The sequence below is a fragment of the Watersipora subatra genome, chromosome 1 (genome assembly GCF_963576615.1).
Source record: "Watersipora subatra chromosome 1, tzWatSuba1.1, whole genome shotgun sequence".
NCBI classification, from domain to species: Eukaryota; Metazoa; Bryozoa; class Gymnolaemata; order Cheilostomatida; family Watersiporidae; genus Watersipora; species Watersipora subatra.
The window spans coordinates 50,180,689-50,208,284 of NC_088708.1; the positions used below are offsets into that span (position 1 = coordinate 50,180,689).

At 36.4% G+C, this 27,596-nt stretch overlaps 2 protein-coding genes across 4 annotated transcripts in view; one reads left to right on the forward strand and one right to left on the reverse strand.

The window, feature by feature from the left end:
- The window catches only part of LOC137388526 (uncharacterized), a 46,904-nt gene extending 39,058 nt beyond the window's left edge, over window positions 1-7,846 (forward strand). Inside the window, exons 35-41 of the mRNA XM_068075014.1 lie at window positions 1,845-2,071; window positions 2,613-2,939; window positions 3,641-3,854; window positions 5,433-5,581; window positions 5,842-5,936; window positions 6,977-7,230; window positions 7,670-7,846. Coding sequence (XP_067931115.1) covers window positions 1,845-2,071; window positions 2,613-2,939; window positions 3,641-3,854; window positions 5,433-5,581; window positions 5,842-5,936; window positions 6,977-7,230; window positions 7,670-7,816 — 1,413 coding nt within the window. The 3' untranslated portion in view covers window positions 7,817-7,846. The remainder of the gene's footprint in view (window positions 1-1,844; window positions 2,072-2,612; window positions 2,940-3,640; window positions 3,855-5,432; window positions 5,582-5,841; window positions 5,937-6,976; window positions 7,231-7,669) is intronic.
- A 74-nt stretch (window positions 7,847-7,920) lies between these two features.
- Window positions 7,921-27,596, reverse strand: part of LOC137385695 (uncharacterized) — a 33,707-nt gene continuing 14,031 nt past the window's right edge. For all 3 annotated transcript variants that reach the window (XM_068072224.1, XM_068072222.1, XM_068072223.1), the window contains exons 7-15: window positions 26,588-26,781; window positions 23,368-23,496; window positions 19,126-19,277; window positions 16,605-16,691; window positions 14,944-15,126; window positions 12,940-13,125; window positions 12,466-12,678; window positions 11,612-11,872; window positions 7,921-8,355 (exon numbers count right to left, since the gene is read on the reverse strand). In XM_068072224.1, the coding sequence (XP_067928325.1) occupies window positions 8,284-8,355; window positions 11,612-11,872; window positions 12,466-12,678; window positions 12,940-13,125; window positions 14,944-15,126; window positions 16,605-16,691; window positions 19,126-19,277; window positions 23,368-23,496; window positions 26,588-26,781 (1,477 nt within the window). In that variant the 3' untranslated portion in view covers window positions 7,921-8,283. The remainder of the gene's footprint in view (window positions 8,356-11,611; window positions 11,873-12,465; window positions 12,679-12,939; window positions 13,126-14,943; window positions 15,127-16,604; window positions 16,692-19,125; window positions 19,278-23,367; window positions 23,497-26,587; window positions 26,782-27,596) is intronic.

Consider the following 27,596-nt stretch of genomic DNA (forward strand, 5'->3'; position numbering starts at 1 on the left):
GATTCAGAGAATCATTTCATACTATACATTTAAATCAAATGATTTTAAAAACATATTTGGAGTTTTAGATCTAATTAACTAATAATTTGTTTGGGGTACGATCACCACGATATGATGGACATTCCGCACACCCATAATTCCTTCTTATCATCAAGCATCTGTAAGGTTTGATGATAGAAGGAATACAGGTGTCTGGGCTGTCTCAAAATCCTTTCTATTTGACTATAAAATTTTTCATAGTTTGTTGCAGCTATTTTATAGTATATGTTCAATTATCAAAATCTGTTGTCAAAATAATTATTGTAACATTTCCTTTTTGAGAAGCTTAATCACTTTGATTTACCGTACTTTTCGAACTATAAACCGCACCCCTATATAAGCCGCATCTGCTTTATTTTCCAAAAAACGATAATAAAACAATACATAGGCCGCACCTTTGTATAGGCCGCAAAACTCAAGACGGTGCTTTTTAACACGGCGACAACTTTGCTGTTTAAAACGGAAGTGTCTAACAGCACTGTTTCGTATTAACCAACGCTTTTTAACCTAGCGCTAACGGAACAGTATCGTTAGGCATTGTTTCGTATTTTCTTTCATCGCTAAAGGCGCACTAGCCGTAGATTATGGTTAATGCGCCCTAGCGGTCAAAGAAAAAGCCACAGAATAGCTGCACCCTTATATAAGCCGCATGGCTCAAATCATCAGAAAAAAGTAGCGGCTAATAGTCCGAAAAGTACGGTAATATGAATAAGTACATGTATGTGAAGATTCTGTAGCGTGTTTTTAATACTTTAATTTGGTAAGACACGTGCTGTGCTATTCACAAGGTAGTACATACGTGCTTATCAATCTCAGGGTCCATTTACACTTCTAAAAGGGTTCATGAGGAAGAATTCGTTTTCCAAGTACGAAATAGGTTACTGTAATGTATATGCCGAAATGATAGGAAACTACAAACATTTTTAAGAATGCAACACTAGCCAAATGGAGCCATGGAATCAGCTGTGAGAGCCAGCAGTAGCTCAGTCTAAATGCTATCAAGTGTCCTGTTATTTTTCAGGCCACACAAGTTGTTTATTTACCCATATTTTATCATCATTCTGAACTGCAGTTTTGCTATTATATATTGTTATGGCGTGTTCATGCTTCACTCATAGCAGGTTGCCTATGTATTTATATATTGTTATGGCGTGTTCATGCTTCACTCATAGCAGGTTGCCTATGTATTTATATATTGTTATGGCGTGTTCATGCTGCACTCATAGCAGGTTGCCTATGTATTTATATATCGTTATGGCGTGTTCATGCTTCACTCATAGCAGGTTGCCTATGTATTTATATATTGTTATGGCGTGTTCATGCTTCACTCATAGCAGGTTGCCTGTGTATGTTTCAGATAGTATAGACTCATAGAATTTTTCAAATGCGTAACTTAAGGCTGATTTTTGTTGGCTTATTTATCACTCTGTCCACCACTTGTCGTGTAAGCTGTATGTGTAATTTTATGCAGTTCTTTGTCTTCATCAATCAATCTACTGACAACTCATGCGGTTTAAAATTTTGAAACTAGGAAATGCACACACTTTGTTTTTTTAAATGTTGCTATTGTTTCAGAGTGAAACAAACTGCTGTTGGTTGTATTGGAAGGAGCAGCCAAGTCTTATAGTATGCTGAATCAACTTAATTTCGAAAGCTTATTTTCAATTCTTTAAAAATACAGTAGTGTAATTGTTTGAATTTATTTTCTGTTTAGATCAACCTTCTAACAGCAGCAACCAGATCTTCATTTAGCGAGTTTAGACCACTTAACTAGCTTTTCAATTAATTCTTTGTCTCATATGTAGGTCTTACCTCGGTTCCATCTGTCCTATCAACAGAGACAAACTCAAACAAGATTATCAATCCAGGCTGGTGATGATTTTGCAACGGTACTTGAGCCACCAACCAAGAGGTCAGCCATACAAACTAAGGCTACACCGAGAAGTGACTCTGGTAGACAATCCAAACTATCTAGGCAACCATCTGATGGACCTCCAGAGCTTGGGGAAGAAGAACTCACACCAACTGCAAGGTTGTTCCATATTGAAAAGCTTAGACGGGTGAACAGCTGGCTTTTTGGAAAGGAGAGCTTGTTACAAACTCGGCTTTTATCTTTCAAATATTTTTTGTGGTTGCTGCTACTTAATACATGGTTAACTTGCTAGACTAAGTCTCCCAACTTGTAAAAGCTGGCCTACTCTACATCCAAACTTGTAAAGCTGTACCTAGCACATCCTTATTCGCACTACGATAAAATATTGTCGTTTTGGACGCATTGAACCAAAAGCCAAAACATATATTGAGTTAAACTGATTTGGACTACCTACACTAAATGTTACTTGAAAAATTCATCTATGACTAGAACATAAGGTAAATGTTTATCTATATATATAAACTTAGCAACATAAAACAATTGCCTCCTATAAAGCGATTCTCATCGTAAGTCGATATCCTTCATCTGCACCCATAAATAGCTAAGTAGCCAATTCTAGGAGGTTTCTTCTTTTTCTATGTAATTTTGCATTTTGTTTATTTGTGCAAGGTCTGGATATCTTGGAAAATATTTTCTGTAGAGCCGCAAGTAGTCGATACGCAAGCGGGAGTCGGCCACCTTCTGCAATTGGTGACCAAAGCAAGTATCAGGATGATTTTGGGATAGCAACTCCGGTTAAATCGACAAGGTCGGCAAAGTCGCTCGTTTCAGCGAGGTCAGCCAAGATGGTCAGGTCAGCAAGATCACCAATGTCAGCAAGATCACCAATGTCAGCACGATCAGCTTTGTCTGGAAGGTCAGCCATCTCAGATGGAGAACTTTCGTTTGTTGAGGATGGAAGTGAAATGTTGCGGCTGGCTGAACAGATTATCGGGGATGATGAGTCTTTAACTGGAGACGTAAACAGGTGAGGATAAATTCTAATGGCATTGAGTAGGTAGTAATTTTTTTCATTCGAAGCGAGGGAGTCAATGTTATTAACCATCTAAACGACTAGATATTTGCTTTTGGTATCAAAAATCTTCGAGTAACAACCTCTATTAGTATTTGACACACAATGGCCAATGCCTTTGCATTAAACAGATGGGGGAAATTCTATTGCTACTCTGCTTGTAGGAATACATTCCATTTCCATTAGAAGGATGGGAATACAGGCTATCATTATTTAATAGGGTCAGCAGAATTTAATCACATCTGAGAGGTGGCCATAAGGTCTATTGGCATTCAAAAAAGTGTGATAGAGAATTACTCGACATCCAAATAAATTATATTATTATTAAACCAGAGCGATTAAAAATTGTATTTTCTAAGTGTGTGAGGAATGTCAGTTAGCGGAGTGAAGATAATTGTAGCTGAGAGAATGAGAGAACACAGTAATATTGTAACAGGCACACATGCTATTACCACATGCATAGCATTATAAATTTATAATTTCTTTGGTTTTCACCTTAAACAATTGGAAATATATTTTCTAATTTACAATATTGGCATGGTAGCATTATTTGGATGATTCTGTAAAACCTGACGAAGTCATGCTGACATTTTCTCATAAAGTAGCAATGTTCATTGTGGCTAGGTGATAGCAGTTGAATACCGGACTATTTGTAGCACAATGCTCGCAGATCTACTGGGGTCAGATGTGTCACATCTCGCTCAACAACTGAGCCATTCACCAGCCAAGCAGAAGAGGGTGACCAAAGACAAGGAGGAGATGAAACGCTGGAGGAAGGAGCACCAAGCCAAAGTGAGGGAGAAGTATAACCAGGAAGTTGAAACTAAGCGACAAGCTGAAGCCCGCCCCTTTCAGCCTCAAAAACAAGTTGTGAGTTCAAGTTGCCGCCTATTTGATGATTATAAGCTAATTGTCACTCTTAGTGTGAAAGTAACCAAGTTTAAACATTTTGTAAAACATGGTTCTAGGAGAAAGCTTAATTTTATCAGGAGTCGTTTCCTCTTGGATTCATTTTGAATCATTCAGCATGCGTGTGTACCAGCTGCATAGCAGGTCAATGAAAATTATATGTATATATATTACGTACCATTTTGAATTCAAACTTAAATCAATAAATTGAAATGTTTTCCACTGTTGCTGCCATACCACAAATTTTTATATCCAGGATTTCTGTCAAATCTTGTTCATGATAGCTTAATCAATAGCCATGAAAATTAATCCTACAGCTGATGTAATTATAAGTGTGATTATCAAATGCGCGTGTTCGCGCTCCCAAGCACTCAGTGTTTAGGAACTTGAGTCTATCATGTGCTGCTGCTCAACATTGCTCAACATGTATTATCGCTATTAAAATACTTTATTACTGCTCAATTTTTATTTTTTTTATATTAAACTTGTTTAAATTGTCTGAAACCAACGCATGCCAAATCTTCGATTTTTACCAGTGCTATAAAACTGAAAATAGCATATTTTTGAAAATATGTTTATCTACTGTCTAGACAGCAGTTAAATTGTATGGCAAGCAGTATTAACTGACAAAGAGTTGACAAGAGGAAATCTATAGTTTTAAGAAATCCCAATAAAAAATATTTACTACCAAATAAAGTTTGAAAAATTCACGTGTCGCGCCACCTTTAAAGAGAAGATAATTGAGATGCAGCTCTGCTGTTACAGCAGATCACCAGTGTGTAGGTAGAGGTTAGGATAAAGATACGAAGCTTGCTTAACTTAGTACATGTACATGAATACTAAATTAGCATAATTTACATTTCCTGTTTGTATAGTTGAGTTTTCTCTTTCACTCATCTTGGCCAGCCTTTCCACTTTCTCTCTTTTTAGACCTAATTTTCCTCACATCAGTTTTATTTTCTTCTTTCCGATAATTATTAAGTAGTTTTGGGGATTCAAAAATTTGATCCAAGAAGTTTGCTCATGTTTTTCCACTATTTCTATTATTAGTCGTAATTCTAGCTCAATCGTAGCCTCCTTCCCTGTAATTCTAGCTCAATCTGCATATTTTTAAGTGAATGCTAGTCAAGACTTTGACAGTCATCTTAGGTTAGTCCCTAGTTGGTTGCCGATAATCATAGTTTGTTTTGAAGAAAATTGTAATGAGACTGCTAACTGTTGGCCTACCTACTCTAGTTCACTTACTTCAACTCCTACTAGAGTTCACTTACTTCAACTCCTACTAGAGTTCACTTACTTCAACTCCTACTCGAGATCACTTCAACTCCTACTCGAGTTCACTTACTTCAACTCCTATTCGAGTTCACTTACTTCAACTCCTACTTGAGTTCACTTACTTCAACTCCTACTCGAGTTCACTTACTTCAACTCCTACTAGAGTTTACTTACTTCAACTGTGATTGCCTGCACTGTGCTACTAGGATACCATTGCTCATGTATGTATGTTTGCTATACTTTGGGTAATCCGTCCATTTACAGACTGGCAAGCAAATACAACGAGTAAAGGAGAAGCAACAGGCAAAGAGAGAGCAGATGATTGCCAATAACCAATCAAAAAGATTGGAAAATGCAGAGAATCTTCTCGAGGATATCCTTGTGGATGGTGCAGAGCTATTGGCTATGGAAAGGTTATCTACGTACAATGACACTTATGCATCATTCTAGTGATTGTGAGAGTAGGAGAGCAGTCACATGTGGCAGTCTGCGCTTATTTTCTCATCGCACACAGATGTCCTCACTCACCTATGCTTTTTGCTGGTTTGCAAAAACCTACATCATTATCATGCCATCCACACACTTATCGGTGCTATCGATTCCATCATCTACTATCTGTTTTAAGTTCTGCTCTCGAGAAAATTGTGTTATCGTTTTGTGCTCATTTTTTTAGAATGATGGATTTAACAACACCAATAACAACCAAAAAATCATCCAAGTCAGTCAAGCGTCCTCTTCAAAAGAAGGCACCAGCAACTTTTCAAAGAGGTACGTATCTAACCTATTTAATACATTATAGGTGTAAACACACTAGGCGATTTTATCGCGAGCGTCATGAGGAGGGCGGAGATATCGCTAGCGTGTGCATAAACACACTTGAGCGATTCACTAGCAAGCGATATAATGGGCACGCCCACAAACTGCCAATAAAATTCCGTATCATTAGTTTCTTCGGAGTTGTTAATAAATTTAGGTCAGTCAATATGGCGCCGTCTAGGCGACAACGTAAACAACTTACGCATTTGTTATTAAACCTATCTCACTTTCACGGATTGTACACTGCCTACACTACAAGGATACATAAGAAAAAACGATTATTGCATTTTTAACTGTAATATTTTTTACTATTTTTATACATATTTTATTTTGTAGTGGTTTTTTATATTTAGGCCTAGTGTATTAAATATTTACCGTTCTCAAGATGGTCAACCTGCGCAACGATTGACTCTAAATGTTGGTTTTCAACTTGGATTTTTTGTTTGTTATGGTGCACAAGACTGGGAGTGCTATTATAAAATTTATGAACAATCCAGTGTTTGTTCTGAAGATGTTTCAATATTAACAAAATAGCAAATTATTGCTGCTGTACGTTGGTGAACATCGATAAGAAATAATTACCCGCCATAAAATTGCATTCTGGTAAAATCCAACCAATCGAAATGCATCTCGCTAGCGATAAAGTTGTGCAGAGAAAGTCTAACGTTATCGCTCTGGATGAGCACGCTGGGTGAATTCTAGCGCAGATTAGCGCCACGCAGCGCGATATCGCTCTAAATATTGCCTAGTGTGTTTATACCTAGCGTCATATCCAATTCATTATGACATAATGATTGTTTATAAGTGTATTTGATAGCCTAGTGAAGACTGCAGAATAACTCATATCATCTCAAACCAAATTTAGCTTCATCGCAAGGTGTATATCTACCAATATACATGTAGCCTACTGGAAGTCAGATAGCGCTTTAGATAATGCATTTTAGGAAGCAAATCTTTCATCTTAGCTGATGAGGGAACATCTATATTTGAAGGGAGGTCCATTATTCGTGCTCCCCCTGGTGAGCACACTGGTTACACCCCTTCAGGATTTCACACTGTTGCACATCCATCATCAAGCGCTGCTCTTGGACACACTCAGATGGATGACAGTAGTTATGATGTTGATGACCTTCCACTATACGATGAGTCGCAGCTGCTTGTCCCCAAATTTGTAACCCTAAATGATCGGGAGAGAATACACCAATTGCTACACCCTGATACACCCATAAGCCAGCTTGGCAGTGAGGTAACAATTTTTGTCAAATTGGTCTACTGCAAATCAGCCAATGAGAGTGAGGAATAATGTAGGTCGTGCATGACCAGGCCACTGGCACTTTCTCTTATGTTAGTCTTGCTCGTAGGGCATTTCGGGTTAATTTTTTCGTTCATATTGACGGATCATGAAAATGATCCACACTTGGTGTAGTTGGCATAATATTTTGACTATACAACTGCATGCCATAACCCAAACTATGGAAAGAGAAAAAATTGAGTCATCGTTTAATTTTGCAGTGGATAGATTTTACATTTACCTCCTGAACTCAATAATTAATAATTTGTTAGCCATATATGATGCATCAAGCAGACTTAATAGAATAATGGATTTATAACTTTCCACGGATAAAAATGTACAATATCGAGTAATTTCAAGCGCTGAAGCAGATTTGTTCCGATGTTGATTGCAGATAAGCTTGTCTAATATATCCGAGTTGGCACCGAGATCAGAGGTGAGTGGAGAGAGCTATTTAGACTGGGATGTGGTTGATGAGATGGTAGCTATGCTCAGTAATCGGGATTCATCTGCTCCCAGCACTCCAGCAGGCTTATCATGATCTGGTGACTGCATACGCTACCAGCGGAGTCTGCAACTCCCTATGATACTTTTATATCACTTTAGGATGAAGTTATTTTTATGTGTTGTGTGCTTAAGAAGCTAGCGTAGTTGTATTTATTATATTTACATGTGCAGCATAAATAAATTACAATATTTATACGATTTATATTCGTATTGAATTAGAGATATAATAGTTTCTAAATAGTTTAATAAAATTGTAAAGGTTATCCGGCAACACTAGCAGTTACAATCACAAAAAGAGCACCAACAAATCTGCGGCAGCATTATGCCATTTTAAATTCTTGGAATTTAGGCAATAATTTTAAATTGTAGAAGTCAAAGTTTAATTTATACAAGCACAACAATGCATGGGGTCACCTTTAACAAGTTAATATCACTTAGAGAAGGTAAATTTCAATTGTGATTCTGTGTAGACAATATAGATTATTGCGCATTGTAGCATTATTAAATATATTGTGGCACTTCCTGTCCGGTGAGTAATCTAAATACAGCCATTGGCATCGTCTTCATATGTATCTGTAAAATGGCCACAAAAAGGTACAATCACAACAGAATTGTGTACTTAATATAGAGCAGTGCTTCCATACATAATTATTATTAAGTTTTGTTAAGTTGGATGGAAAGGTTGCTGGAAGAAAAAGCTCATACTTTAGTTTTTTGTCAAGTATCAGCTAATTGCTAGCGCTTCATTTTATTGCAAGTTGTCTTTTCATGTCACTATAATGCTCACAGGAAGACAACTTGAAAACTAATTCATGCATCTAATCAAATAGCATAAGATTGGTTGCATTTGGTAACATAATGACAACTGAAATGCTCTATTAAATTAGTTTAAGGGTGACATAAAGATAGAACAACAACTGGTATAACAACGCAAAGGCAAGATCTAATGTGCAAGAGTACAGCAACCCTTGGTCAACATAGTTTTGAAAAACCCAGTTTCAATTAATGAAATTAATGAATAAAATGTATCATTGCTATGTACAGTACGGTCTGAAGCTCTAACAGTGGAAACAAATGTATAACATAAAATTTAAATTAACTTAAAGAATAGAGAAAGCATAATATTATTATGCTTTATTATTTATCTTGAGGTGTTGACTGATGTTCTAAAAAAGAATCAAGGAGATTGACCCACCAGAAGCTGAGATATAGCCAGCCAAACACAGGTCTACCTAATAACGAATCGGAGGAAAAACCTTCGAAAATCCCGAGAATCGTGACGTATGAAAGCGACTTACTGGACATATGCCGGAGTTGTGCACCCTTACCGCCGTTACGTATGCTGATTGTTTTAGGCTACGAGATGTGAAACGCTTCTTGCGGAAGTAAAGAATTTACAGACTAGCTCTGGTTTCTCAGGAAAACCAAGCAAACATTGTGTAGTAAAGGCAGTTGCCCACAACTCCTTGCCACGATTTTTCAAACAGAAGAGCAGATTTTGACTATTGTGCCTCAAATTTTACCTCGATCTCCACGGATATGCTCCGAAGATCCTCTCTTCAATGAACGGGGCGTGTATAGTCTATATTATACGATATCCGTGATTTGCAGTTTGTTTAGAATAAGAAATGGGAATGTGAATTTTTGTTCATTCATCATCTTTCTACTGTGTACCTACTGCAGCATTCAGTTGATTTGCATGATTATCCTCACTATTAACAGGCTGTAAGTTCACTACAGCCATAATTTTAAAAAGAATAACTTGACCGTGCTGCTCTTGCTGTAAGAAAAGAAAACTATAACTTTTGATTTGATTCTTTTATTTATCTATTATCTTATCTATGATTATTTTTTTATGATTAAATTAAAAAATTATTTTTCATGATTAATATATAATAATCATAATGCATATTATACAACATAATAATATAACTGTGTATAGAATAAATGATGTAACTAATATAATTTGTAGAAAATTCCAAATGATAACCGAGATTGATGATTGATTTAATTGATTCCATTTATTAGCTATAGATAAAAAAAACCTGAACAGCGCTAAAGATGAGTCTGAATAGGGAAGCTAAGTGGGAGAACAACAAAACTGAGCTGAACTAGCAAGATAGCAAAATATTGCGAAATAATAGATGCGTGTAATTATTTCATGCTAAAACTAATCTACACGTCAGAGGGACTGGTTCTGAATTCTCAGAGCAATAATTGTTAGGCCCAATTTGATTGTTCTATACTTCCAGGGATTAAACCAATTAAAACGCCGTGATTGTTATAGGAGAGCGCATTAGTTGGCTTAATTGACCAATGGCACACAAGTCGATTTCATATGTCATATATTGATGCTAATATGAGGATTACCAAAACACTTATGTCTTTTAGTAGACCTGTGTTTGGCTGGCTATATCTCAGCTTCTGGTTGGTCAATCTCCTTGATTCTTTTTTTAGAACATCAGTCAACACATCAAGATAAATAATAAAGCATAATAATATCATGCTTTCTATATTCTTTACATGAATTTAGCCTACTAAACATACACTTGAAACTAAGTTTAAGAATGCATTTCACTGAACTAAAATTTAATGCTTTCACTACTGCGCTAAAATCGCTACACTGACTGAATTAATTTGAACGGATTTTCAAAAAATCGATATACCGCTAGTATTTATGCAATATCTCGAGAGTCAATGCAGATATTGTTTTACTGTATAATGCATCTTGTTCAGAACAAAATTTGCTAAAAGATTAGTATAAAATTATTTAGTGAATCTAACTCTTGCAAAATTTCTGGCGCTTCCTTTGTATTGAACAAACACGGTGAATTTCTTATTGCCATGATGACCGCGATCTGGTTTTCCCGTTTGAAAAAATAATTAGAAATAGAATTGCTTAGCAAAAGGATTTGATTGGTTGCGCATGATTGGCAACAAGGTTGTTTCGCTTTGAGACAAAATATGATTGGTCTAGCTAACGTGTAGGCTTCGTAATGAAACGAAAAGTGAAACCATATTGATAAGCCGATACATCAGTTTACGGTCTGTACGTCTATAACCGCGATAGCCGATACATCCCTTTCCCTACCACAAGCCGATACATCAGCTTACGATAGCAACAGAGTTTTGTTTTTTATCGTCTTAAAACGTAAGTACCTGTTTCCGGTTTCGTTTTCACTGTTACTTATATCGAATAATGCCAAATTGGGAAAGAGCGAGCATCGTTATCTCTTTCAGGTGTTGTGGATGAGATTTTAGCGAATAGCGTATCGGCATTTTGTTATTCCATTGCCTTCAGCACACTAACCACCAAATTTGAATTTCAAAGCCATTTTTGTTCATGCCGTATGGTGAAAAAAATGGCGTATGGAGGGGACAAACAACATGTTCCACAGTGATCGCAAAGCAAAAATCCATAAAACAGGGTCGTCATAACTTAAGGATGAACTGTAATTATTCCACTTATTTGTAAGTTTGCTTAGCATGGTAAATCTCAGCGCTAATCAAGAGATTGGTGCAGTTTAAAAACTGTTTTATTTGTGGATGATGTAGCCGAGTGTAAGAGTGCGATGACTTTCAACAGAACTTGTAAAAATCGCATTATCTAGGCCTCTGTTGAATTATTAGTCTTATAAAAACTGTTATACAGATCGCAAACAGTTACGGTCCAACTTTGGTAAATAACCAGCCCATAAGAATAGCAAAATACTTGAAATGTTTTGATGATTCTTTTAAACTTTAAGCAGTTGAAGTGGAATTTCTAGCCCAATCTTATGGAAGAATTAGGTAAGGACACAAACTTTGACAGGTGCCCTTATCAGCTTACCTCTCCTGTAGAAGTAGACAACATATGCACTATCTTCTCATGCGCGACAGCTACCACACTTTGGCCATTTATCTCTATAATGCGGTGACCAACTCTGATTCCTCCCCTCTCAGCTATACCTCCTCTCAGCAAGCTGCATATAACACCATTTTGTACGCTGAAGCCGAGCTGGTACTTCCTGTCTGGCCTCTTTATCAGCACATCAACAACCGGAGGCCTTGAAACTATACAGAGCCGTACAGCTGTTAGGTTCTTCACCGCCTACAATTTGTAAGTAAAGTGTTAGTCCTCGGTGTGAAACACCACTAGGCCAAGGCTTCACCGGAGAATGCTTTAAACAATTTTAAAAGTCTGACAACACCAAAAACTGACTATACTAGGTACAAAACATCTCGGTGCCAACGGCACAATTTTAACTCTCCGAGTTTCCAGCAATGATGCTGGAGTCTTTCTGAAAATAGTTGGCTCATAAGATTTTTTGTGTGCAGAATCTTGTTTTCTTAACTATTAGAGAAACTAAATCATTTAAAAAAAAAAAAGTTTGATTTTGCTAGATTTTGATTTTGCTCATCTATACATAAACCTTCCTGGCGCTCTACGTACAGATAGTCACCAGATGGTATACTCTGGTACAATGTACTCTCAGTCTCACAAATATCAGCTTCAAGCTATAAAATAAATAATACAATCCTTCACATTTCAGGATCAAAGTATTTTTAAGTTTTAAGAAGCTATTTCTCTACGAGTGAGAAGAAACCACCCTGTTGTAGCACTGATATAAAAAGAGCTGTCTATTCATTTCATTGTGGAGAACACAAACAGCGTGCTACAAGCCAAGGGTGAATAGTACCAACCTTAACGTGCTCCTGGCAGGTGGAGAGAGGCAATCCTACAAGGCTAATCCCATTCACAGACATCAATTGATCACCAATATTGAGTTGACCACATCTGGCAGCTGCCCCTATGGGCGACATATTAGCTAGCACGGCGGTGGGTAGAACCGAACCCCAACCGGACTCGACAATGACTATTCCTAAGGCTTCTCCCTTGGCTTTTGGCACGATCACCTTTATAAAGAGAAAAGCAACGTGGTAGCTGTATTTACAACAACAACGAATAGATCAAGGTATGATTTAGCTGGACGTAACTTGATAAAGTGGGTTAACCAACCCAGAACATACATAAATTACCCAAGTGAGGCAAGTCCTGCAGGCGTAGCATTCATTTACACTTTTTGTTTTGATAAAAAAGCGTGCCCAAGTTTTTTATTTAGTATAAGTGAAGGCTAGCCATGAACCTAACAGACATGGGAAGATAACTCGACTCACATCTTTCTGCTTATCCTTCCTGGTGAACGTCTCAAGCTCATCGTTCATCACTTCCTGTTGCTCAAGAATATCTTCATATGATGCGTCTTTCATGTGCAGATTCGGGTCATCAATGCCGTTGGCTTTGAGAAACTCCATATAAGCCACTTGGAATGCCTGACCTATAGACTGAGCTATTAACTGTGCCTGCAATAAAAAAAGGGAAATCTCCTTGCTGCGCAGTCTACACAGAATTGCTTGCCCAAAAATATATGAATGTCGAGAGAGAAAGAAATTTCCGAAACCTTACATTCTAACGTCTATAAACGTTTCAAGGTTAACTCTACTCTAACAACTCTTGTGATTATATTCTAATACTACTGAACGCCTGGTGTTGCTCGAGTAATACAAAATTATTTGGACAGAAAACATTTTTTTTAACATATACAACATTTACCATTTTAACTTTTAAACTTCATATGAGAAATTATTTTTGTGCAGTTCGAATGAATTGAGAAAAAAAATTGTAAAGGTTTTCAAACTTTTTCAAACAACCGTAGCTTTTAAATTTCATATCATTTAAGAAGTGTTTTTTTGAAATAAATTAAGAGGAAAAATAAAACTGTAAAGGTATTTAAATGTAAATGTGAAATCATTAGCAAGTAATGGCTAAATATAGTCTGTTTTATTACGATTATAGTGAAAAATTATTTGATATACAATTATATGATTTTAATTTGTTTCAGTGTTAGCATGATCAGGCAAAAATATATAGAGTGGTATAGAAACCCATTGTAATTATCTAAAGCAATCACCTCCTGGTGAAAATCATCATCATTAATATTGAGTAATAAAACAACATGCTAACCTTAGTAACTATAGCTACCTACAATAACTTTAGTGTATTTAGTGGTTATGATCTGCAAGTAAATGTAACACTGCGCGCAGTATGTACCATACGGAGTTCTTACCTTCGAGACAAACGTGTAATATAAACGCTGAATCTAACCTAAATGAATTTAGCTTACTCACAGCATACCGAAAGGCAGTTTTAGTATTTTGTTTTGTGTTCAGTATTCAGTTTTGTATTTTACTAAATTTAAAACTTTGAACTAAAACTTTATTACATCTGTTTGCGAATCCGTTTTTCCAATAACAAGTAAAGCTGAGATTTTAGGCGATGTGGGAAGTATTTCGGCAAATAGCATATCAACATTTTTATTATTTCGTCGTAATAAAGTACAAAAAATCGCCAAATTTTAGTTTTAAGAAAATTTTTTGTTGATTTAGTATGGCGCAAAACAAATTTGCCCTAGTATGGCGAGGACGAAAAAGCATCGGGTTTTATGCAAATATGCGAAAAATATTTTATAACAAGGGCATCGTAACCTGTAAGTAGTATGTGTCAATTAATACGCCCTTTGGCGTGTGAAATCGTAAAAAGGGTATACGGTATATAGTACGAGCGATGAAATCGTATGAACCTTGGCAGACTCGTGGTTAGATGCTTGGTTTACAAACTTGCGGGTGCAATCTTTGTGAGTTCAAGTCCAGCACGATGCGAGCTTTTCATTCCAATATTTGAATAGCTATGGCTGGACACACCGAATCACCCGCACACACAAGCTTTGAGATATATATAATATATATATATAGATTGGGTAATGGATAAAAATGTCTCTTTTATAGACTGATTTGGAGTGTAGGAAGCGACAAGAAAACATAAATTTGACACATTGGTTTAAAAAATATTAACGCAAAGCAATCTACGGCTATAGTGAAAGATACCAGACATGAAATGTTTATATGTACAGCTGAAAACTGAGCAGAAGATAGTATAGCTAACAAATCACCAATAAATAATCTAAATGCAAAAACATCTTGGTGAAAAAAATGTTATTACAGATATCACAACTGTTTTTCAGCCATGAAAGCCGAGCGAGTGACAGTAAGGGTTTTGGCTACTACGACTGCTCCCGCAAATGAAGAAGCATTTAACAGTCGCATCTAGTTTAATAGCCTAACCTCGTCTGTCTCAAATATATGACAAATGAGTTTGTGCTGAGTGTTGGTGGAAGTGGGCGATGGCTGCTCATCCCCAGATGAGGAAGAAGACACAACTAGACTTCTCTTGGCCATTATTACTAGAATGTTGTCTATATCAGCTATATAAGATATAGAGCGTAGAGCGTGGTCCATCATAATCTCCTGCAATATCATTATAATTAAGTACGTGTATGTGGGGTAGGCTGGTAGCATGAAGTCTTTATATCAACCATATTTGAGAATCTGAGATATTGAGTTTGCAAGTCAGTCACAAAACCATATTTTTTCTCGAAATGATTTTAAGAAATTGCTCTATTCTTGATCAATAGAATGTTCTCTTTACACATCTGCAACCAGTCACGGGCTAGCTTTGAAGAATTACCATTTTTTGACATTTAATGCGTTGCTATGGAAAACGTTCATAAATCAAGATGGTGGCCAATGAAGATTTTGCTGACTCTGAAGATTTATTAGTTAGCAATACAAACAAATATTTAGATTTAAATGCAAGGAACAGTAAACAACAGTAAAAAAACTATTTAGGACCATATTACCAATACTGACTGCGACTGAACTCAAAATTATAAATGTGTGTATAATGATAAAACAACTTTTAAGCGTTTGATCAGTCTTTGATTTTAAGTAAAGACATTACAATCCTTTCAAATAATGCATAACTCTCTACAATTAACAAAATCCTCTCTTCTAACATAAATTTGACTGCTGCAGCTGCACACAACTGTCTACTATGAACACAGCTAAACAAATGGTTTGCTGCAAGTTTCAGTAACGACTGCACGCACTTTCCAATTCCCTACAAAGTTTGCGCACTTCTTACCACCCTTTGTTCAAAACATAATGTAAGGTGCATCAGATATTAATGATAAAGAAATCAGTCATCAAAAGACTCAGTCTACCAACTTATAAAAAGGCAGATTTTAGCCAACTTGAAAAGTTTTGCGAGCTTTTATTGAAATTTCAACAATAGTATTCCAACAATAATAGAAATTAAGATAATTTATAATCATAGTCAATGCCACAAAAACCGAATTGAATGGAAACCTTTTGAGTAGAGATAAGAAGAATCATCACATGTACACTATGAGATGAATTTAATTTTATAAATTCTAATCTTCATTCAATATGTATGTAGCCCTTGACGCAATAGAACTTGGTGCACGGTGTGGTTCGCATGAAAACTAAACTATAATACCAAATAAATTACGCTGTAAAAATAATCTTATTTTATTGTTTTACATAACATTATAAACTGCGCTAATGAGACAAAAGATTTTCTGCTTCAAGCTATGAACTGGAAAAAAGGGAGTTGTCTCATTTCTTTTTCCCAAATTAGAAAAGAGCCAACAACTCTATATGTCCTGACTTGAAAGACTTGAAGTAAACGCTTATTTAAATAGATATTCATGAGAGATCGAGGCTAACCAGAAATATTTTAGAGATAATGCAGTGATCCATGGCTAAAGGGTCTTGAGGAAATTATCTACCATACATGAAGTTGTCTGCTCTTGAGGAGCACTATACAACACAAGGATGAACACGCCATTTAGGGACTATTAGATATACCCTATATAAACCACTAAATTTACCCTAAAGCAGTAATATATCTTAAAAGTTCTCACCTGAAGATCTGTATTTAGCACCATGACTTTTTCAGTTGAGACAAACAGATCAACATCTGTACTTGGCTGACTCTCCCCATCAGCGGCCTAGCAATCAAACACAAGTCAAACATCTCAAGTTTATCAACCGATACCCGCCTGGGTGTACGACAATCCACAACGGTCCCTATCTTCTATATGTTTGCAAAAAGCTGAAATTAGTGACACTAAATATTGAAGTTTGCTACCCTGACATGATGCGGAGCGCACAACTCCTTTAGTACCATTCTGTCAAGGAATGCAAGATATTAAAGTAATGGAGAAACAAATATTAATGTTTTCTGTTTCAACTCATCTTAAAGAATTTCCCACGATTGTTCTCTTTAAAACACACCAGCAAACAAATGTCCTTAAGGATGAAGCTTACTGGAGAAATACAGGACATAACTGATAGTGAGATTATGCATGATAATTATACTGCAGCCGTTGCAGTATTCTGTAGCTTTGACAACTTCAATTATCGCTTCAACACGATTTAAAAATGAAATCATTCAAAAAACAAAATATTTTAATCCAAAATAATAGCAGTGTTATTTTAAATAAAAATATCATGAAATTAAATTTTTACAAGCTTCAAACCAGAAAGTGGTTTGAGGAAACTTCTATGACAAAGAAACTCACAAGCATATCCTTCTTTAATTTGGTCTCAAATTCTCAGGTAGAGAAGAGAACAATCACCTTTGCACATTCTTAGTTTTACCATGAAACTGACAAGCATGGCTAAATGAACTGACAGAGAAGTAACCTATAGAGGTAACTTATACAGATATAAGAAAGCAAATGTTTATATGGCAATAAAAGGGCTGCTCAATGCTCTGTTGTAACAATGTGTGGCGACAATGCAAACAAGTTTACTTCTGCACTGGTATGTTTTACTTCACTCACCCAGCACCCCCTGCTACTATAGAGAGTAAATCAAACCTATATCACAGAACCTATACACTACAGCTCATAAATAGTGATAACATCCAACCAAACTGATAAAGGAAAATATATATAAATAATAAACAGTAGGCCAAGCACGACAATAATTTGTTAATTGCTGTGAACACCCCTCATATCTCGAGCTTACAATAAGGTATATTTTGTTAAACAGTCATGCTTTGACAGAAGGATATGAGCTAGTATAGCCCCGTGGCAATGCATTTTATCATGATATAAAAATATATAGCCTTAGTCAAGCCGTGACCTTGCATGCAGAGGCTGCTATGAGGGAGCGATGCAGGCCATGAGGTATGCAGGGAGATCTTAACAACTTTTCATCACAGTCTAAAGGAAGTCTAGCAGTCATTGTTGATGAGACAACTGACAACTGGTTTTCACACAAGCAAGTAAACGACTGGATATTCAGCGATAAAACAGGAAAGATGCTTCAAATTGCTTTAGGAGAGAACAACTCCGACAACCAATTATTCCGCATAAAATTTGCGAATGAATGGATTGAGGTGTTCTAACTAACATTTGATGTCAGTAGCGAGACATGGTACATCACTAAAGTTGTGTACTTATAGTTATATTAATTTAGGTAGTTGACGTAGAACACGCATCCATAAAGTTACGAAGCCACAACACAGATATGTACCTCATAGAGTTCACCAAAGTGCAGATGTCCAAGTGCCTAAGGAAGAAAATGCGCTTCCCGTATCCTATTTACCATTTCCTCACCATAAAATTACCAAAATGTACTTAAACAAAAAATAATATATCTGTATAAATATCACCAAGTATTACCTATTTATAAATTAGATAGCTCTCAAATTCCCTATATGTTTAACTAATACAAATTCTCTTAGTAACTTTTGCAATATCACTGACAACTGCTAACATCCGCATAAGATATTATCTAACATCAGCAATATTCTTTAGAATTCAATAGGTGATAACAAATAATATGGTATTTATTTCATGGCTGGCCAACAAACTGATTCCCTGGTAAATCTCAGTGCACACACTATCAACAGAAGATCTAAACTTGATAAACTAGTGAGAGTTGTAGAGTTGTATATACTGGGGCTACAAACTACAAACATATAGTGCCCATACCACAAGATAACATACAACAATAAAACTTACCGAAGACTGCGTAAATTATGAGAGAGAAAAACTGTGAGTAGATACACATGCGGAGATAATAACAATACAAGCAATGTGTTAGTCATAACTAGAAAAACTGACTGATCTGTGATGAGCATATTTAAAAATTGATTAAAACGTAAATAATGGACTCGGCAAAATTAGCGTAAGCATATATTGAAGTTCCCGTTATGAATGAATAAAAAAGAATGCATTTATTTATAGTCATGCAGTTTTATTTTACAGAAAACCAAAGCCATCCTATCATTGAAATGACCAGTGGTTAATTACCTCACATGGCCTGACCCTCCTAATTAATATCAAGTATTCCCAGCAATGATATTCTTGCTTATGATAGATTTGATTGAAGGCTGCCCCCAACATCTAAACATACGTAAAGGCTGCCCACCTTGATTCTGCCGACAGCCTCCTGGGCTTGCATCATCCTGATGGCACGACTCGGCTGACTGTCCGACATGATCTGGGTGGAGCCGAGGTAAGCGGCCCGAAACAGGATGCCTTCTATCAACACCGTCGGTTCATCAGGGTCATACACAGTTACTGTAACGAGGTCAGCGATGACTCACTTGGTGATACAGAGAGAACACAATAACTTGGGCATCTCAGCAGCCAATATAAGAGCTTTAATTAGTTAATTTGTGAAATTTAACTAATTATATGAAAATTGAAACAGATTTTTTAGATATTACCCTAAATGACTTAGTTTATCGTCACAAAACAATGGCATAGTTAAGCGATACCATCTGAGCATTTTACAGATGTCTATGCTACGACTTACATACATCTACAAATATATTAGGGAAAAAAGAGATGTTCACATGTTTGAAGTCCAATAAAAAATGGAAAACTAGTGCAAAATAACTAGCGTCCTTTTACTAAATTACAAAATTGGCGATTAAATTTTAAAAGATGTTGCAATTGTGAATTTAATGAAATTCACAGCGATAGCCTTCAACAAAATGAACTTGGCCTAATCAGAAATACCGTTTTATTACTAAAATTAACATTTAGCATGCTAACATAGGCCTCGGTAGAAGTTAATTTTCAGTGTGCATGCCACAAAGAATACAAATTCAGTTAGACATCTTACAAATATAAAAAGGCTTTTGCTAGTAGCCATTTTTACAAATTGAGTGTTTGCTGGTGATGGCAATAGAGTTACCTGGAGGTGACTCGACTACACTGACCTAACGCGAATTATTAAGTTAGAAAAAATGGAGTTAAGTACGTAAGTTATATTTAGTAAGTTATATCTATTGAGATCAATAACGGTAATCTCATTGAATGTTTATATGTTTGAGTTAGTATCAGGTAAGATACACTTAAATTAAACTCGTTTGGTACCTTAGTCATTTATACGGTAAATGCAATTATAGTGTGACATCCATATCAGCAAAATTGGCTCGCTACAAATGAACAAATTTCCATATTTCGAATAAGCTAACATATTAATAATAATGCCAGCTCACATAATTTATTAACTTTTGCACCAATAATATAGTGTAATTATAATTGATAAATCAAAAACTTAAATGTAAAACATTCATTTCAACATGCTCTTTTGGTATGTATTTTAAAATATAATCTACGAGTAGCAAGTTTGCTACTGCCTATGCACACAAAAATGTAAACTTTCACTTTCTGCGTTTAAATCTGTTTGAGTAAATGTTATAATACTTGAAGTAAATATCTAATATGATTATTAAGTTCCATAGTGTCATACTAGATTAGTAAACACAGTATAAACAGTTTTAGTAGAAATTGGTAGGAGCCAGAGGCAGCTAGTCAATACATTTGATGGCATGTAACAGGAATCACATCATGTTATATATTGACTGTAGCTACAGGGATATGAACTAATGACATGCCTCCTAATCACATATACACGCCTCCTAATCACATATATGATGTAATATATGATAAACAATATTGATCTCCAATTAATTTTGAGCATCAAAAATAATTCCGAGATTCGCGAAGAGGACAGGACACGTTCCATCAAGGCAGCATGCGGGTAAGGATGCAGGCATTGTATATATTACAGTAGCTGACAAACATCGCACACTAGCATCAAAACTCTAGCCTACAAAGCACAGCATCACCCATTGGACGGTGTGATCAATGATATATCCTATGCAGTCAACTTTGCTAGTTTATTTTGACAACTTTACTCCAGCAATGTTTGAGACACAAAAACCCAGAGACATAGAGAGGTAGTTGATATCAAACGCTCAACATTCTGTCCAACAAAAAGTTGTTAAGACGAGTCTCTTCATTCTCATAGGTGTCTGACACTTGGCCCATTTCCATTTGAAATATTTTTAGACCTGGAATACTCAACAAAGCTGGCCAAGCTAGCCGATTATTAATCACGCAAGGAGGAGTACTTTGCATGCTTGTTCAAAGCGCATTCCCACCGGTAACCAGATCAGTACAAACCTTTTGGTCGATCTAACCGCACAAATACAAACATAGCTGTTTATCTCGCACCAACAAACATCTATCAATCAAAGACTGGACTTAACAGGAATATTTCAGCAACTGTTCATGACACAAATTTGATCAAAAAACAACCGACACATTAGGAGATCAGTGAAAACACGGCTTTGGACTGATATGCCAGCAAAGATCGACAAAAATTGAGTGAATGGATCGTTGAGAAACTACTGCTTGTGGAAGAAAGTCGACTGTAAAAGATTGATCCAAGAGTTGTCAAACAGATGTAGTATCGCAAGACAAACAATATTGCAATTACAAATTTCAAGTAGGAAAATAATTTTCATGAGTAAGAAAGCTAAAAAACAAAAAAAACAAAATTAGATTGCACACTTTCAGGATGCTGATCTTCATAAATGGTTGGAGTAACACTTCTTGAAGTCGCTTAAAATGAATCAATAAATAAATGTTGCCGTTTTGAAAAGGTTGATTCAGCTGACTTTGGTCATGTACAGTGGCTATTAGAGTGAAACGAAATTAAACGGGTAGAAGCGGTATCTGTAAATAGTAGAGTGAAACTCACCATATGTTTAGGTAATAGGGTTGTACCAGACGGTGGTGAGGAATACAGAACAAACAGTCAGTCAACATATGAAGGGTGAGGGTAGTAAACAGGTACAGCATTACGGAAACAAATATCATTATATCCTATATAAACCTCTTTATTCATATAGCCTTAAAGCCTTCAAGTAACGATCGAAGATAACGCTGTTAAATAAAATATTGTTAACCAATGTAAACATGAATATTTTTAGCAATTGTAAATTTTTGTTTCCTTGGCAACTAGCTAGTAATTAAAGGTATATGAATGTTACACGACCACCATGGAATGTAGGCAGCTAGGATTAGTAAACCATTCTCAACTTTAGGAATACGGTCATCGAATATATTAGTTATTAAAGGATGAATGATATTTAAAAATAAACAAAACTACAAAAGCTCATCCATAATCAGAAGAAAGGCAAAGTCGTCAGATCTTACGAGATCAGAGTTGGCAAGAGTCACTCTTAGCCACAAAATGCATACTTTAACATTAGTTATGGAAACTCCTTAAAATCAACATGACTCAAGTTTTGACAAACCTCCACTCTAATCATGTGTAATCATAGTTGATCTATGTCTATGTGTCAGTCACTAAAGTTGATCCGTGTCTATGTGTCAGTCACTATATTTGATCTATGTCTATGTGTCAGTCACTATAGTTGATCTATGTCTATGTGTCAGACACTATATTTGATCTATGTGTCAGTCAATATATTTTATCGATGTCTATGTGTCAGTCACTATATTTGATCTATGTCTATGTGTCAGACACTATATTTGATCTATGTGTCAGTCAATATATTTTATCGATGTCTATGTGTCAGTCACTATATTTGATCTATGTCTATGTGTCAGTCAGTATATTTGATCGATGTCTATGTGTCAGTCACTATATTTGATCTATGTCTATGTGTCAGTCACTATATTTGATCGATGTCTATGTGTCAGTCACTATAGTTTATCGATGTCTATGTGTCAGTCACTATAGTTGATCTATGTCTATGTGTCAGCCAGTATAGTTGATCTATGTCTATGTGTCAGTCACTATAGTTGATCTATGTTTATGTGTCAGTCACTATAGTTGATCTATGTTTATGTGCCAGTCAGTAGCCTATAGTTGATCTATGTCTATGTGCCAGTCACTATAGTTGATCTATGTCTATGTGTCAGTCAGTATGTTTGATCTGTCAATGTGTCAGTCACTACATGGAAATCTGTGGTATCACCTACAGAATAGCAACTAGAAAGGTTAATAAGTGCATACGACTAGCAACTGAAGTTGGTACGAGAGCAACTAGGGGTAACAAGTTTCAACAAAAGAATAACTTAATATCGAGTAACACGCTGCTAATAAAACTTGTCTTAATTGGGGTGTTTAAAAACTTCTACAAGTTGACAATGTCACTAATTAATATTGCAAGCTAAGCAATGCGCATGAATACAGGCAACAACAAGACTTGCAATTTAATATAACGAGTCTGTTTTTATCACAATATAACCTGACCGTCTGCTTACCATGCTTTCAGAATATAAAACAGTGAAGCTAATGCAATATATATGAATCCTTGAATCCCGCTGACTTAATTATTACCTTCCTTCGCCTTATTTTTCATAGCTTGATTTCCTAGCTCCTGTGTGTCAGCGGGTAGTTCAACATGACCCTCTCCTTGATAAGGCTTGTTTAACAGTCTATCGGTCTCCTCATCTGTGTCATAGTCGCCTAAAGACAATTTGTAATCAAATCTGGCATCAAGTAACATTCTGGGTGGTCTTGTAAAACCGTCACTGTAACTCCAGAGTGGTGTGTTTAGCTACATTAGGTTTGATGGGCTCATCATGAATGCTTTTAGATCTGCTATGCAGAAAGAGAGAGGGAGAAAGTGATGGGGTACAGGGGTGACGTCCGAATTAAATTTGCCTGCCACCTCACCCTCTGCAATTGTAGAATAATTATGGTAGCTTTTTACTTGATTGCGATATGTGAGGGTAACACCATAAAGCCTGGTTCTCGCATAAGCCGCAGGCACCAGTGGCAGGATTGCAGGGCTATCGGCGGTGAAATGGGAGCCTACTCTCCAAGTACTGCTGGTAGTTGCCAGCGGTCAATGCATGAGTTCAGCGCTGTCTCAACTTTCGCAATGATCCACAGGCAAAACCTTCCCAAAATGCACAATACAGGTGAATGTCGGCACTTTCAAAACGGCATGGCTAGCGGCCATTTTGCGATCACAAGTGACGCAGCTTCATGTGAACAGAAGTCGTCGATTCTAGCGCCGCAAGTATTTTGCTGTGTGAGATCACCGCCGGGGTCTCGCATTCAATATGGGAACCAGGCTTAACTGCACTAAATGAGTTTCATTGCAGGGAATAATTGCGCGAGCCAATGCATAATCAAAAGCTGTAGACCGAGATCTTCACATTTAGTTAATGTTCGTAAGCTACAATAACAGAACCTCCGCTTTACAATAAAAACGTTCTGTGAATACAAAAATGCTTTTATTGGATTCGTTAGTCTGACCTTCCTACAATAGATTGAGTATTACCAATGATATACAGCCCCCCAAGGATAGCCATGTGGCAGGGCTTAATGATCGAGCTCTGTCGGGATGAACCCGAACACGGCACCCGAACAAACAAATATGCTGAATAAAGCCCCTTGTAAATTTACAAATATTATGAACTATAGTGGTCATTTTACTAATCTGTTGAATTCATTTTGTTGTCAAATAAATATAGTATCCCAATATTGTCACCGTTATGATCAGCCAGTTGCCATTCACAAGCATTCGTGATATTAATAGTCAAAATCCTAAAATAGCCCAAACTCGATTTTATATTTAGATTTTGTGTACGAAAACTACACTGCACAGCTTTGCCTGCTGTCCCATCTTATTGGCCAGGTAAAACAATGTAACACTGATGAAAGACTTTGTCATTTTATATTAGGGGTGGCAAAATATTAATCAAAAACTAGGAAAAAAAGGCAGTTCTTCGGGTGATTCTGGGTAAATTATATTCAACTTTAAGCATATACTACGACCTTTACCAATTTTAAAATGAGTAAAAGTAGGTAATTTGAAATGTTTTATTTTGCATGGATCCATTATTTTGGTTAGGTATTACCCCTACATTGTAGAAATTCAAGGTTTGCTATTATGAACCGCGGGTCTACTGACTGAATGAGCTAATGCAACGATACTAGCGAGTCGTGTTTTTCAAAACCTAACAAGGCAACGCGACCGCCCCGCGAGAATTGTGTTAGCTCCGAAACCCAGGCTAGTACAATCCTAACAGAAAACGATCATTAAACCCCGCCCATATGATAGCCGCCGCCTATCCTTGGGGGCTGTATATCATTGGTATTACATAGTTGGATGAAAAGAAGTTGGTGAGAATTAAAAACCAACATGATTGTACTAAAACAGACAAGCACATTTTGGTGATGTTTACACTGTTAATATTTTCTATTTAGAATTTTAGGTCCCAATGTCATCATGAGAGTGCTCACTACATGACAGGGGATCCTTCTTCTACTGAGAGAATACAACTACAAAATTAAGACAATTGCAGCCTGGAGGCGAACTGGCCAATCACTTTGTGCGCTAATGAGGTTATGCATTTTCGCTGGTTAAATATATCAAGTGAAATATAACGCCCATCTTTAAGCTTAAATCCTGTAGCAAAAATATTACTGTCTGCTCATCTCATTGTTGCAAGTTTCTTGTTACACATGCTATATATAGCCTAGTCACCTGAGACATTAAACCATAACTGTCACGTACAAATTTTATCGTATTTTCTAGGTAAATCAGCCACGCCGATTCTGATTTTGTACTCAAAATAAAGATTGGTCCACTAACCTTCAAAGTCATTTAGGCTTTTTTAAAGCGTTTCAATATCCGTTTCAAAAACAACACAATCGGCATTACAAGCTCCGCCCATAAATATGTGACGAAACCTAGCTTTTTCAGGAGCGGAAGTTAGAAATGTTTAGTCCGATTTAGAAAACCCATTATTATTTAAATCCAGCCTGTAAAATAATCTGTCTTTTATGAAAGGTATATAAACTATTTAAAATTGCTTGTAGCTTGTTACATGATGTTTAAATAGGCTGGACGCCGAGAAAAATAAGCTCAAAAAGCGCGGTTTTATCACAAGCTAGCGTTGTTATCGCGCTTTTTTAAATATGCAATGTTAAATAGCTTATCTACCTTTCAGAAAAGACAGATTATTTTTAAGGCTGAATTTAGATATTAATAGATTTTAAAACACCCATCTCTATTATTCTAAATGGGTCTAAACATCCCTACGTAACTTCTGTTCCTAAAAAGTTAGGTTACGTCACATATTTATGAGCGGAACTTGATGTGCCGATCGTGTTGTTTTCGAGACCGATATTAAAACGCTGTAAAAAAGCTTTTATTACTCTGAAAGTTAGTGAACTAGTCTTTATTTTGAGTACAAAATCTGAATCAGCGTGTCTGATTTGCCTAGTAAATACGATAAAAGTTGTACGTGACAGTTATGGTTTAACAATATTTTTACTGCTTTATTATCGCCCATCTCTGACCTTTCAGGAATAAGTTCAATAGAATTCAACATGTTAAAACCTGCACCATACGGCACCATCTATAGCTTATAGTAGTCTTGATTGTCCAAGTAGAGCTTGTGTAGGAAAGACGCTGAAAGACAGTTCCTGACAGCCATTTTAAAAAGCTGATTTAAATATGGATTACTCTCAGCCAAGACCTGGGTCAAGTATACCAAGCAAGGCCAGCTATATACAGATGAATAGTATCCGCAATATCTACCTTGACCGTGCTTCGTCTTACGACCAGAAAGGAGAGGTGAAGGCGGTTCCTCATCTACATCATCCCAGCTATTGGAGCTCGAGCTATCATTGTGTCCGGGGGAAGTGGAGCCGTGGACATTACAACGGACGGTGGGAGCCATGCTAGAGTGACTGCTGCTGGAGTAAGAGCTGTTCGAGTGCCAGATGTCCCTCCTACATGATACAGGAAGTGTGGTACGAAACTGCATAGCTAGATAATAGATGCCTAAAGGTGATTGTATTTGAAAAAAGTGGATCTGAGCAAAACTGAAGTTGCCAACAGAGCTTTATTCATGAATTTGAAAAAACGGCTAAAATTATTCAACCTAGTCTGTCGAGCATTTCAAAATTATTCTCTGCCGCTGATCTTCATGTATGCCAATTGTGTACCTGGAAACAAATTACAATTACATTTATATATACAGCGCTCATTGATAATAACAATGAAAGCTAACATCTGCCTGTGTTATTTGTGTGACAGTGCATAGGCTGCCGACTGGTGACAAGAGTGCTATAATCAAAGAGCTTCTTTCTGTCTCAAAAGGGTTACATCTCTACAATAGCTCTTCCCCTGATCATGCAAAAATGAATATAGCAGTTCTGACAGCTGAAACCATTCTTCAATAGTTCAGTCCCCTAACAAACTGGGTCCATATTAACTCTCCATAACACTATCAATATTATCCCTTCTTATGGTATGACCAAACTAAACAGACAGCTTTTAATGTTTACTCTTAGATAAAAACAGCAAAATTGTGTTTATAGAAACAGCGCTTATAGGGCTAGCAATATAAAAAGGAATATACACGTATCGTTACAACGTACTGTATATAAAACCAGTTTGAATGAATGATTCCAATGGACGATTCAGTGAAAGTCATTAGAATGAACTTGAATTTATATCTTTCCATTTATTGATTTTTTTATTTACTCTTTTTGGATGGCACCATGTGTAAAACATTTTTCTATAAAGATGATTATGGACTATC